At 45.8% G+C, this 14,045-nt stretch overlaps 1 protein-coding gene across 3 annotated transcripts in view; it reads right to left on the bottom strand.

The window, feature by feature from the left end:
• Positions 1–822: 822 nt before the first annotated feature.
• BIN3 (bridging integrator 3) overlaps positions 823–14,045 on the bottom strand; it is a 70,916-nt gene continuing 57,693 nt past the window's right edge. For all 3 annotated transcript variants that reach the window (XM_029603779.1, XM_029603781.1, XM_029603780.1), the window contains 3 exons: positions 9,938–10,079; positions 8,745–8,879; positions 823–4,568 (listed from right to left, as the gene is read on the bottom strand). In XM_029603779.1, the coding sequence (XP_029459639.1) occupies positions 4,422–4,568; positions 8,745–8,879; positions 9,938–10,079 (424 nt within the window). In that variant the 3' untranslated portion in view covers positions 823–4,421. The remainder of the gene's footprint in view (positions 4,569–8,744; positions 8,880–9,937; positions 10,080–14,045) is intronic.

Here is a 14,045-nt window from a genome sequence, read left to right as displayed (position 1 = left end):
AGCTGAACTTATTATGTTTGCCTTTTTTTCCAATGTACTTTATTTTAAAAGATGGTCATGGTCAAGAAGGGAGGAAAAAGAAGGCCAGAGCTGGGAAGGGAGGTGTGGGAGGAGCTGCCTGCCGGAAGGGCCTAGCCTGCAGACCCCCTAAAGCCCTTTCAAGTTCAACTAGGACCCAAAGGAATGATGGGAGCTGGACTTGGTGCTTGCCGAACTAGAAAACAGTTATTACAAATTGTTGCCATAGGAGCCGAAGGACCTGCTCAACCAGAGGAGATAGCCCAAAGACTGCTGCCCTAAAACCGGTACCAGAACCTGCTCTACCATCCCAAGGCCCAAAGCCTAAACACCTGGGAATCCAGCAAAAAGAAAAAATACTGCAGCAGCACATGCCCACACCTACTGGAGAGAGAGTACTGGGTAGTGCATAGTCTGCATTACTCCTAATAATTGTGATGCCACTAAAAGTAATTGTGTCCTCTGTGTCTATCTGCTAGTAAGATGGAATAAACCTATGCACCTTGACTGGTCTTTCAGGATGAGGAAAAGACCGTTCTGCAGGAGGTAGTTCAGGAGTGAGTCTTGGTATAAGGCAAGCCCTTGCCACTGACAGCTTATCACCACTCCTATCATATCCATACTGCACATGTAAGCTTGTGCTTTTCTGGGAGAGACAGATACAAGTTACCTGCTCAGAGTGCCGGGTTTCTGTTGCTGCCGACGCCCCCCCTTTTTTTTTTTCCCTCTGGAGCTCTCACCTGCATTACCAGCCCCAGTACATAATGGAAGAATCAGACACCAAATACAACAAATAAAAGCATACCAATTTACAGGTTTTAGTGTGAATAAAGACATGGCCATCACTCTTTGCTTGTGTTACTTAGACACTATACATCACTGTGACATGTAGACCGATTTGAAGTTAGATAGTAAAGTAGAGCTGCTTACCTGGAAAATATTCATAGACAGCAGGACAATTCAGCTGCACAAGTGGGTGATGTCATCTGGCGGTGCTGATGTGGCTATGCACAGGTGTTCCTGCGCTGCTGGCACCATGCCAGTCTCCTCAGTCAATTCACGTTAAGCTTCAACTCTTTAGGGTGGGATTGTATGGCTGTTTATACAGAACATCCATTAAGAAGTAATGCACTTTGGTTTCTCAGTGGATAAGTAGGACTTCATTCAGCCACATTGGGGGGGGGGGGGGGGGGAGATTCCCATGCTAAGATTTATATGGTATAATTGTACTTCTTCAGGTGGCTGGAGCATGGCAACCTGGTACCAAGAGGAAGGAGGGAGAATTGATGCAGCTCTTAAATAGACTTTTTTTTTTAATTTAAAGTTTATTAGTTATCAGAACCATACAAAAACAACAAAACCAAAAAACAATAGCCAGGGTAAGTACTGTTTGGTCAAAGGCACTATCCTTCCAAGAACCCTCATCAAGACAGTAATGGTTAATGAAGGTATGGAGAGAGGACTACGTAGCCGCTTTGCAGATTTGAGTGGAAGTTAACAAAGATACATTGGGAAAGTTGAAATTGATCACACTTGCTGTGCCTTTACTTTGCCATGAAATTGACAAGATTTAGTATAGTAATACGAAATGCAGTTTGATATCCAGGCGAAGAGCATTTGTTCATAACTGGCAACTCTTGGTTATTTTGGTTGTAAGAAACAAACAGTTGACAAGTTTTTCTGTAAGGTTTAGACCTTTCCAAATACAATAAAGCTCTTCTGTAATCCAAGATGTGAAGGACTTGTTCGCCTTGTTAGAATGAGGTTTTAGAAAGAATGCTGGTGAAACTAGTTTAATTCATGTGAAATTGAGGAAATACCTTACGTAAAAAACTTAGAATGGATTCTAAAGATATGTGTGTGTAGGGTTATGTATCAATAAGGCTTGGAATTGGCTAACTCTACATGCCTAGGTAACTGCAATTAAAAATACTTTCTAAGAAAGCAGCTGTGGAACTCAAGTTTCTAAGGATTCAGAGGAAGGTTGCATTAGTTGAGATATTTAGATCCTACTGAGTTGATGGGGCTCTTATGGGTGAATGGAGATGGTATAGGCCTTTAATGAATCCTGCTACCATTAGATATTGTGAAACCGGAACACGTTTTAAATGTTGATAACACTACAACAGCACTCTAGTGTACTCTGACAGAATTAAATCTTGATCTCAAGAGGCTGACACAATATTATAAAAGGGTGGAAATCTAGCAACTGAATGGATGGATGTTCCTTCTGTGACGTATATATATCATATAGTTCCATTTAAAACTGTAGAAACACGTGCAGAATCACTTCGTTTACTGCCAAGGATAGATGCATAGTCTTCACTAATCTGCTTTAACATCAAGGTTGTGAGTGCCAAGGATGGAAGATTGGGGTGAATAACTGTTCTGTCGTATTGACTTAAGAGATTGGAGACTCTGCAGACATACTGGTTTAGCAAGGACAAGTGCTGAAGGCATGGAAATCAATTTCATATCTCACTTGCTTCTGCGCAAAGGTTTGAATATCCTGTTCTTCCCCATTTATGTAATACATAGCTACTTGATTGTCTGTTTGAACTGAAACTAGTGTTCCCTTCAGCCATGGTTCAAATGCTGAAAGAGAATTGAAAATGGCTCTTCGTTCCAGATGATTCATCTGTAGTCTTTGTTTGGATGTGCTTTAAGTTCCTTGGATGCAAACATTGTTGAGCTGTGCTCCCCACCCTTAAATGGAGGCATCTGTCTAACAGTTCAATGAATGAGTGAGGCTTTTGGATGGAAGGATTCAGTGGAAAAATTAGTTGCGAATGGTAGTTCCAACTGAGGGGTTATTTATTTATTTTTGTTATAAAATTCTTTCTTTTCCTTGCCCAGTTTTTTAAATTTTATTTTGTGATGCTCCTTAAAAAATAAAAATTAAGGCCCTCTAGCTCTTGAGAAAATATATCCTAGGCTGCACACCCTAAGCCTTGTACATGCTCATCAGACTCCACGCCGACCCATTCTGGGGAGATCTACTCAGAAGGTCTGGCTTCCTTACCATACCTGGCAACTCCGGAGGCGGGCCGAAGGGTTGGATATATAGCTTCTCAGCTGATTGATCAGGGAGTCTCTCACTCTTACTTACTTACTTATCTTCAGCATGGGGGAGGGGGGGTGGGGGGGGGCGGGTTGGGAATACCGGATTTTGTATGGCGGTGTTTTCATTGATATTAATTGAATGACGGAACAATGGCTTGTATATGAACCTTGTTGTTATTTGAAGATTTATCTGTCTATGTTTCAGCTGTATGTTGCTATACATTTCAATAAAAATGTTAATCAAAAAAAAAATAAAAATAAAAATTAAATAGAGTAGCCTGGGAAATTGAAAAGAAGAAAGAACTTGAAAGAAAAAAATCTAGAAAAATGCAGGGAAAAATCAGCAAACAAGAGAGAGAGCAAACCTCAGGGAGAAGAACAATAACTGAAGAGAGGTGCATGGCAGCATGGGAACACTCACACATGCTTAGGACATCTAAGAGCTCATGCCCGTATCAGTGCTAGTGGATGAAATCATCCACTTGCATGGCTGAATTACATCCTGCGTGTTCACAGAGAAATACAGATAGCAAAGCAAGTTTTCTTTTGGTAAATGAGTAGTGCAGGGCAACTGTGTGTGGTACAGGACCCGAAATCTGCACACCACATTCAGCCCAAGATACAATACACGCAGGGCTTCTGTTTTTTAGCTATAAACACTGATAAGTCACCTCCACTAAACAAAGTGGTCAGGGCTTATTAAACACCGTCCCCCAGTGCTCTCTCACTCCACCCCTTTGCTTAGAACCACTGCCCTGTATCTGCACCTTTTCTGGGTTAACAGCTCCTCAGCTGCACGAGTGCTCATGGACCCGTGGACCTCCATTCTCTTCTTCCCGCTGCTTGGTCCTCTACATAGATGTTTCCAAGGGCGTCAGAGGTGGGAGGAAAAGAACAGAATGAGCAAAGGAGGTGGAAGAGAAAATTCCCAATATATCTACATAAACTAAAATAGCTAAAAACAACAACAAAAAAGAACCAGCTGAAAAAAGAAGCCCTAATTATACTGCATTTTAAATAAGTTCACTTGGGGAAAAAAAGTGTAAAACTAGCAGAAAGTCCTCAGAGTCCCAGTTAGTGCAGTCCACAGTCCCAATCTGAATACATTTTATACCATGCTAGACTGACCCTGGATGCACACGGAACAGCTGACAGCAGTTAGAATGCAGGTTACACGACAGAACAAGCTGTGCATGGAACACAGCAGCAGGAAACTCCTGGGGGCTTCTGGTCCGATTAAAATTTGTAGTGTATTAAAAAGTTCATCTGACTGCTGAAATCCAAGACTCCACTCACAGTCAGACTGGCAATGGTGCTGCCTATGGATGGTGCCCCAGCCCTCAGTCATCAGCTACAATGGACAGAGCTCGCAGTTCATTCAGTTTAGCCTCATTCTCCTCCTCTCGCTGCTCATCAGTTAGTCCTGGCTCATCAATCTGCTCAGTCAGATCGCCAAAGATTTTGTACATTTCAGTATAGAACACGACCTAGGATGAGATGGAAAACAGAAGAATAAATAGTGTGAGAGGAATTCCTGCTCTCCTGGGGCTGCGTAGGAGGGGCAGTGAGGGGTTTTCCGGCTCCCTTTTAACTACGGTGTTTTCTCCTCCTCCTAGGCTCCCATTCCTCCCCAGCCTCCGACAGTGTCTTCTTCCTACACAATGACACCATCTCTCCTAATCAGTGAGTCAGGAACTCTGCCCTTTCCAGCCCACACACTGGGGGGAACACTCAGTGATAAACCCCTGAATCATCCATGCAGTTATGTCAGTGCTTTGAGAGCAATCTCTCCCATAGCTACCACAATATCTCTAGCATTTACATACACGGTTGTGCTTTTTTAGGGCAAATATCAAACCTACAGCTTCCATGCTGCTTGCCACAGTGTGGCAGGTATCTGTAGCACCTTATAGATGTCTAGAGAATCCATCCTTGTTCCCTATAGCTTTCTAAGCATCCAGTTATTCTTTAGAAATGAGAGAGTTATATTAGTGTAGTATGCAGGAACTCAGTTACCGATATATTGCAAAAACTGAGACAAACCTTTTTTTTTTTTTTTGCAAAGCAAGATAAGGGTTGGCATAGAAACTGTTGCTATGCAAAGTTCTCCAGCAGCCTCTCCTTTCAGGGAGGGAGAGCACTGCTCTGAAATTTATAGTTTTCGGGGCACTGCAATCCTCCTACCAGCAGAAGGTGCTGGAAGAAGAAAGGCTGCAGAACATGGACCAAGGTCTTAGCCCATGGCCAATTTCAAACAGGGAGAGCAGGATGGAGGACAGAGAAAGCAGAAGGGAGACAGCGAGAAGAGCAGGAGAGGGAGCAGAGAGAGCTAAGGAGGAGGAAGGCAGGGGTCAGAGAAAAAGAGCAGGAAGGAACAACAGAAAAAAAAAAGGACAGAGGAAGGCAGAGAAAGTTGGAGGGAGGACAAAGGCAACAGAGGGAAGGGAAAAAAGTCAGGCAGAGGAACATGAAGAAGATTTGTAAAAGCAAGAGGAAAGAGATGACAAAGAGAGCTTCAAAAGGAAGAGAGCCTAGCCAAAGGTTTGATAGATCAAAGATACAAAAAAGGGAAAATAAGCCCAATACAGAATGGTTAGAAAATTGCTTAATATTTTATTTAAAAAGCACTACATAATTTTGATATGTTATCTCCCTCCCGCCTTTCACAAGTACTGCCGCCTGGCTCTGCATTGCTGCGGTGCTCCACCTCTCTCTTTGCTGGGTCAGCACTGCCGCTGCATCCATGGACATATCATCCCAACCTCCCTCTCTTGGTGGGCAGTGCCACAGACTGGTGCCATATCCAGGGACGCAGCATGCCAACTCTCTCCCCCCTTCCGATGGTACCTTCGCTGCCTGGCTCAGCACTGGTGCAATATCCCAACCTCTCTCTCTCTCTTCCTTGGCTGGTGCTGCCACCGCCTGGCTCAGCACCGGTGCAGTCCCCATGGAGGAAGTATCCCACCTCTCTCTCTCCCCCCCTTCACTAGTAGTGCCACTGCCTGGCTCTCTCCCCTCTTCCTTCGCTCAGCTTTGGTGCAGTATCCATGGTGACGGTTTTTCCACCTCTCTCTCTGTCTATGGGTACTGCCACTGCCTGGGTCAGCACTGGTGCAGTATCCATGGAGACCGTATCCTACCTCTCCCTCTGCCTTTCTTCAGCTGCTGCTGCTGAAGGACAGGAGGAACACAAGGGACTTCTATATTCTTGTTCTATTAATATCTTCCCTTCTGGAGGGCTCAGCAGACTCTACAGTAGTGCCATCCATGCTTTAACCCTCTCTCTGCCAGCAGCAGTGCACTGGGAGAGAGTCCTGAGAGAGGCAAACAGGAATCTCAGTACTTCCCCCACCCCTCCCATCTTTTGTGTTTCATTACCAGGTAAAACTGAAACAATCCCGCTGTCAGATGGAGCACTAAACATGCATGCTACAGGGCTCTTTCCTTGCCCTGTCACTGATAAATTCCACTCACGTCCTTTTCATAGCTTCCGATGTTACCCTCCCCTGGCACTGTGTACCCGTGTGTCAGTATGGGAAAGAGAGGATGATATCTAAGAGGCTTCCGGTCCACACAGATCTCAAGTTAAGATGTATGTATGTAGCATGTGTGACAGAGTATAACATATACGTGTGTGAAAATGTATTTCTGTGCATAAGAGTATATGTGCAAATCTTACTTAGACTTATATTCCACTTTTCAGCCAGCATAAGCATGCATATGTGAGCATAGGGAAGAATAAGTGCATGTATGTATAAGAGTATATATGCATGATAGCATGTGTGTAAGTGTACTGTGTGTGAATGCTTGTGAGTTTGGAAGCAGCGTTAATGTAAGAGCGTGTGAGAGAATAATTAGAAGAGAGCGGTGCCAAAGATACTGGGGCAGAGCACTAATTGTGCTCTGCCCCAGTATCTAGCCAAACATGACCAGCACACACAGAGGTCAGACACACACATCCAACCACTGCACATACTGTACACCACAGCTCGCTTACCTATGTATCAGGACGAGCGTCTAGGTACAGCATCATTTTCAGGCCGGTATGCTCGGAGTCAGCTGGGGTAAATCTTTCCAGAGTTAGGTGTATTTGACCCACCTAAGTCAGTCAGATCCAGGTAAAGGGAATTCTCTGCCTCCTAACAGTATGTACAAATTTTTGGCCACATAGGAGAAAGGTGATCTGAGAGATGTTTGGAGGCGTGTTTGGAACCTACACAGGTACATTTAATATCCAAGAGAATCCGCATGTTGTGGGCATGAAGCTAACTTATGCTCTGCTTTTGAAACGTATATGAAAATGCGTATTTTTAGCCACAGAACTGCAAAATATTCAGATACAATGCATGGATACCTTCTATTTGACTAATTGGTTGTTGTATGTGGGATTACGAGTGTCTGTGTATGTTTGCAGTTAGGCACTTTACTGGAAATTGACCCCTTTCGGTGTTAACCAAAGGAGAAGAGACATTGATAACTGGCCACTAGAGGGCAGCAGGCTCCATGCCCAGTCCCTAAATGAGAAGTCTGGAAGCTGTCTCAGGCTGTTCTCAAACTACAGACACAGGGAAGCATTTACACACCAGATTCATCAGGGCTTTTTCTCCTAGAAAGAGAGGTGCCAGATGCAGAGAGAGAGGAGGGACCACCCAGAGTCCCACAGTTTGCGGGCTACACACCCCTGTGAAAGTTCTGCTCCCTGCAACCAACTGCAAAGCTCAGACACAGGGAAATCTTCCCGCTGGCAGGAGGCATAAAAGAACCGTGATCTTACCTGATACTGTCTGCTCTGCACTGTCACGGCATGGGAAAAGCACCAATGTGGGTGAAGAAAGAGAGAGAGAGAAAGACAGGCACCAGTGGGGAGGTGGGAAGAGAGGTGTAGGTGGGGGAGAGGTGTTAGAGGCACCACTAATGCTTCTCTCTCATTCCCTTCCCCATCCCCAACACACATATTGGTGCATTCCTCTCTCCACTTCCCATGCTTTATTCTCTCTCCCTCCCCCCCCCATCTCTAGTGCATCTCTCTCTCTCTCTTTGTACCTTCTCCCCAAGCATCTACCCCTTCACCCCTTATCACATCACCACCACCCTTGCCCCCTGCTGAATTCTGAATCCCAAGAGCACAAAGAGCTGTGGGCCTTCTGCAGTGTCCTCTCCAGCTACTCGGGGGAGGGGGGAAACGACCAGAAGGAGGCGGCCAGCTGGGTTAGGGAGCAGAGGGCTGTACTCTGCTGAGTGACATTCAGCACAATGGCCAATAGAGTTGGGGGCATGAGCACTCTGTGCCCATCCTACGGCATGGAAACACAAGGCTTAGCCTCAACTTTATTACCAGTGCCCCAAATCTCATTCCCTTGCTTTCTCCCCTCCCAGGCAGCTGCAGGGAACAGGCGGCAAGGGGGTGCATTTGGAGAAAACAGATCAGAGTAGAGTTACTCAGCTCCCTAATCTAGCCTCTCACTTCCTGTCATTTCCCAGGGGCTGATGCATGGGAAAAAAAGATCCCAGTACTAAGTACCAGCATGTACCAACTGAAGAAAAAACACCCTGAGACTAAGTACCCAAATATGAGCGGGCACCCAGATCAGTCACACAGCACACTGCATGTGTATTTACAGCACTGCCTCGCTGTGCACAATACGCTTTGTGTAGGGACTCACCTGTGCACGGATTAAAGCTTCAAAACTAGGCTTGAAGTAGTCGATGCGGCTATTGTAGAATTTAGGCATTTCCTCTAAGAGTTGCTTGTTTTTGGCTTCAAAATCCTCCCGAACAGGCCTCAGCTCTTCCCGAGCCTGAAACGGGAGGGGTACAACTCATCACTAAACCAAATCTCTGTTCACTTCATCCGTTGGCACTGGTAAAGGCACAGGAGTATTAGGGAGTCTGGCACAGTCCTCACCCACCTCTGTAGCTGCACCCTGCATATCATGGCACCGTACATCCCTCCCCATCTCATGGCAATAGTAAGCTCACAGAAAAAATGGGAGATAATCACCAATTTTAATTTATAACAAATTCATACAAAAATACTTACTTAAAAAGACTGAAACCCGTCAAAAAGAACACAGCGTCAGAAACAGAAGGTGTCAAACGGCGCACATCCCCCGCCTCTCGCCGCGCAGTGGGTTCTCATTAAAGATTATTGCCCCTCTACTCAGGGCGATTTTGTTCCTATTTACTTTGCCCCTAAGGCAGGCGGCATTACACGCCGAAACAGCAGCTCATATCAGGCATTCTGGAGCTTTTTGAAGAGCTAGTAGATGGTGTCAGATAAGTCATGTTTACAAATGTTTTCCAGGGAGGCTAGATATATTTTTGATATACAATGTTAGTGGTGGGTGACATTCTTGTTTAAGTTATATAAATAAATGTTCTAATATCTTTAGATGAGTATAAAATTTAAAGGACCGGCAAATGAATGAAACTACAGGGGTTGTAAACTGATACCATTTGGGGCCCATTGTGCGGCGAGAGGCGGGGGATGTACATCATTTCACACCTTCTGTTTCTGATGCTGTGTTCTTTTTGATGGGTTTCAGTCTTTTCTAATAAATATTTTTGTATGAATTTGTTATAAATTGAAATTTGTGATTCTCTCTCGTTTTTGGTGTTTTTTGGATTCAAATAGAGGGATATCTGCCTTTTTTTTTTTGTTGTCTCAATAGTAAGCGCACTACATTCCTCACCCAGCTCTGTGGCTGCACCTTCTATCCTATGGCGATGGTAAGCTCACTACACCCCCACCCTTCAACCCATGGCAATAGTAAGCCTACAATGTATACCCCTCTACCTGCACCCTCTTTCTCATGGTGATGGTGAGCCCAACTCCACCCCTCCCCCAGCTCTGTACCTGATGCAGTTTAGCTAGGACTGGCCCAGTCTTCTCCTTCTCCTCATACTTCTCCAGTTTGGACTGCAGACGCTTGTAGTCCTGCAGGGACTGCTCCCGTCTCTTTACTGCCATGTTCAGGCTTGGAAATACACTACTGAATCTGCAGAGAAAGACCGAGACACTCACAGTACTGAACCATGAGCAAATAGGGAATACATCCTTCCTACTCTTAATATACACCCCTATTTGCACACCTATTAGGATGTGGATATTAAAGTTATGCGTGGATATATGGGGAGAAGGGGTTAAGGGAGCCAAATGCTACCAGTGCCCCCTGCCCTGGTCACACACAGCGCCAGAAGTAGGGCTGCATGGACTGAAGGAGTCTCCAAATTGTATGTTTCCCCTCACTGCTGGAGGAGTCACAGGACGACACGGCATTCGCACCAAGGATGCATGTCCCTGCTCCCAGGAGCAGCAGGATGTCCTCAGGAGTACTGCAGACATCAAAGAATTCAATGGTACACACTAGGGAGCCAAACCCAAAGGGTTAAACTGCTTAGGTTGCTGCCCATCGTGCCAGGACGGGGATGAGGCTGCTCTCCAGGCAGCATTCACAGCCATCATATAGCAGGCGGGATTCAGCGCCTGCAGCCCCCTTCCCAGGGCTGTCGATGCCATGCTGGATTATAAAAGGAAGGAGGCAGAGGAGCCAGCTTTTGAAAATGACTGAGGGGGTGCTGAACTCAACAGGTGGCTCATGCGACTGGCCGGCCTGTATTTAAATATCCACGGAGGAGCAGGTAATGTGGACGTAGGGAAGAACAAAAGCAGGGAAGCACTCAAAGTCCCACCAGTCATTCTTCTCCCCAGCCCCAGCTCAGTCCTGCCAGTCTCCTCCCCCTCCCCTGTCGCCCATCCACACGTGTCTCCCCCACCACGCTCTTAACCTTTTGTCCTTTCCTCTCACATTCTCCCAATCTCTTCTTCCTCTCCCCATCTTATCCTCTTTTCCACACCCCTATGTACTCTTTTTATTTTTATTATTTATTTTAATTCTACCCCTCTGCATGGGCATACTTTGATTTTTATATTTGAGGGCAGGTTAGTTAATTCTCCTCTGCTTGCTCCACTCCCCCTGCATCTCCTTAGCTTGCTCTGTTCCTCTCCCAATTCCTCCAAGCAAGTTTCTTCTCCCCCTTCCGTAGCCGGCTCCTCTCCTCTGCAGCCTTGGTTCACCCACTCCTACACTGTTGCCCACTCCTTTCTCTCCGCGTCAGCATGTTAGGCTTCCTGTCATTAGCAGGATCAGCTCACTTCAATTTGTGATTTCCCCTCCTCCACAGGCTTGGATTCCTTCCCTGCTCCTGCCTCCCCATCCCCTGCAGCACAGATTCCAGGCCAGAGCCGGTCCCAGGCCTGCCGAGTCCACATCAGACTCCCTGGCAAGCAGTCAGCACCTCCCCAGCTCCAGGGCCACAGCGGCATGCGATGCTTCCTGCCCGCAGCCTGGAAACCCCTGTAGGACAGAGCAGGGGAATGATTTCTTTCTAATTCTTTGTGAACAAGGGGAGCAGTTTTCTCTTTCATTCCTCAATTCAAACCCTCTCAATACTGGACCTGCCAAGGGGGAAGCGCACACACATCCTCATCCTTACTGCTATCACTTCTCACTGCTGTAGCACTACTGGACATACCTGACTGCAGGGCTGGAAAGAAAGGGCAGATGCCACACTTGACCTATCCCAACTAGCACAGAAGTCTTCAAACTTAAACCAAATTTTCCAACCTGTGTATCCCATCTGTTTGTACTTGGCTTTCTCTTAGTTTCCTCTCTACCTCCTCATTCTTTTAAAACTTATTTTCTAGTCGTCCACTTGATTATCATTTTTGTTATTTTTCCTCCATGCGCATCTCTTTCTATCAGTCAGTTGTCTCTCCACAGCTCATTATCTTCTCTCACCTCCTCCTAGTCTCACTCCCTCCTGCCACTTCCATCCCTCTTCCCTCCACCATGATCCCCTATCTTCTTACAACTTTTCTTTTTCTATTTACCTACCCTACCCCAGTCCTCTTCACTTAACCCCTCACGCCAGCTCATGCCGCCTCTTCCAGATTGTATTTCATTCTCCCTTCTCATAGCCCATGTCCTCTCTCTTAGTTCCTCTCCTTCAGCTCCACTATCAGCCCTCTTCCCTTCACAGTTTCTCTCCAACTCTGTCGGCTAGAATCCTACTTGGAGTTCCTCTTCCAGACTGTCACAGCGATATTCTATCTCCTGCCAGCATTCCCTCTCTTCCTCTACTCATCTCAGTCCCCTTTTCACTACTGCTCATAGCTCCTCTCTCTCTCAGGAGCCCTCCCCATCTCCACTGCACTTCAGGAGACCAAAGTAGGAAGCGTCTGTCTGTCCTACACTGTTGCTGCTCCCTGGCCTCCTGTAGCCCATTGGCAGACATTCCCACAGCCAGCCAACAGGCTGCATGGGGAGGCAAGACCAGTAGCATTTCCTTCCTGCTCTTCCTTTTAGAACGGCACTACATAGTTTTCAATCAGCAATGTAAGAGGGGTGCCATAGAGCTGACACCTGCAGAAGGAGTGCAGGTCTCAGCAGGTGAAAACCCCCTGGATGTCACGGGTTTTCAGCTTCACATTGTCCCCAGTCTCCTCCCTCTTCTTTTCCCAATTGTAAACAATAGTGAGTCGGGTTGGGAGAAGTTCTGATTGGTTAGTTGGTTCAGTCCCAACTAACCAATCAGTCCCAACTAACCAAGCCAGACAAACCACTTTCAATATGAACATGGAGGTTTGTCTGGCTAATTTCAGACTTAGACAAACCACAGGATTTGAATTTCCACCATGCTGACCTGCTGCTGATTTATCTGGGTATGTTTTTATCTGGCTAAAAACTAACCTGGAGAAATCGGAGGCATTCCAGTTGTGTTCTTGAGAAGGGCTAACGCAGATATTCAGCATGTTCTTATGTTCTTATTATATGGCTAAGTTATATGGGCCAATCTTGTTGTGCCAGAGAGCAGTCTTAAAGATACCCAGTTATCCAGCCACACCATACCGGTCTCCCCCATAATGGCTGCAACAGGGGGTGGCATCTCCCACGCCATACAAGTTAGCCCCATACTTAGTTTCTCAAACCGTCAAAGTCAGGGCCCTTGTTGATTGCTGAGTCCAATTCCCCATTACTTCTTGCCGTTGAAGCAGAGAGCAATGTTGAGTTGCATCACAAATATAAGGCTTATTGGTTAAGGGTAGTAACAGCCGCATCAGCAAGTTACCCTCATGCTTCTTTGTTTTCCCAGACCGTAAAATTCAATGTCCTTGTTGGTTGCTGTCTGAAACTAATCCCTCTTTTCCCCCTGCCGTTAAAGCAGAGAGCAATGATGGAGTTGCATCAACAGTATGAAGGTTTATTGGTTAAGGGTAGTAACCACCACATCAGTAAGTTACCCCCATGCACTCTTTTCTTCTTTTCCATCCAACTGGGTCTTTAGGGATCCACAGTGTTTATCCCATGCCCCTTTGAAATCTTTCACTGTTTTTCTCTTCACCACCTCCTTCAGAAGGGCATTCCATGCATCCACCACCCTCTCCGTGAAGAAATATTTCCTGATGTTGGTTCTGCGTCATCCTCCCTGGAGTTTCATTTTGTGACTCCTAGTTCTACTGATTTCTTTCCAATGGAGAAGGTTTGTCTATTGCGCATCATTAAAACCTTTCAGGTATCTGAAGGTCTGCATCACATCTCCCCTGCTCCTCCTCTCCTCCAGGGTATACATCAGGGGTCAGGAACCTTTTTGGCTGAGAGAGCCATGAACGCCACATATTTTAAAATGTAATTCCGTGAGAGACATACAATATGTTTAAACCTAAATACAAGTAAATATGTGCATTTTATGTAAGACCAACACTTTTAAAGCACAATAAGTCTCTGAATTCTTTTTAATAACGTTGTTATGCTGTTGCTAACCAATGATGAATAAAGTACTTCTTACCATTAATGTGACTTCTGGTGCTGCATGGTTTTGCTGATGGCTTTGTAGTCTGGTTGATATGTGGTGAGGTTAAGCTTCATGCAGGTGTTGAGAGTTCCAGCCGTTAAACGTGATCG

Source organism: Rhinatrema bivittatum, chromosome 5 (genome assembly GCF_901001135.1).
Source record: "Rhinatrema bivittatum chromosome 5, aRhiBiv1.1, whole genome shotgun sequence".
Lineage (NCBI taxonomy): Eukaryota > Metazoa > Chordata > Amphibia > Gymnophiona > Rhinatrematidae > Rhinatrema > Rhinatrema bivittatum.
The sequence above is the reverse complement of the archived record's forward strand: the minus strand, read 5'-3'. Positions and strand labels throughout refer to the sequence as shown.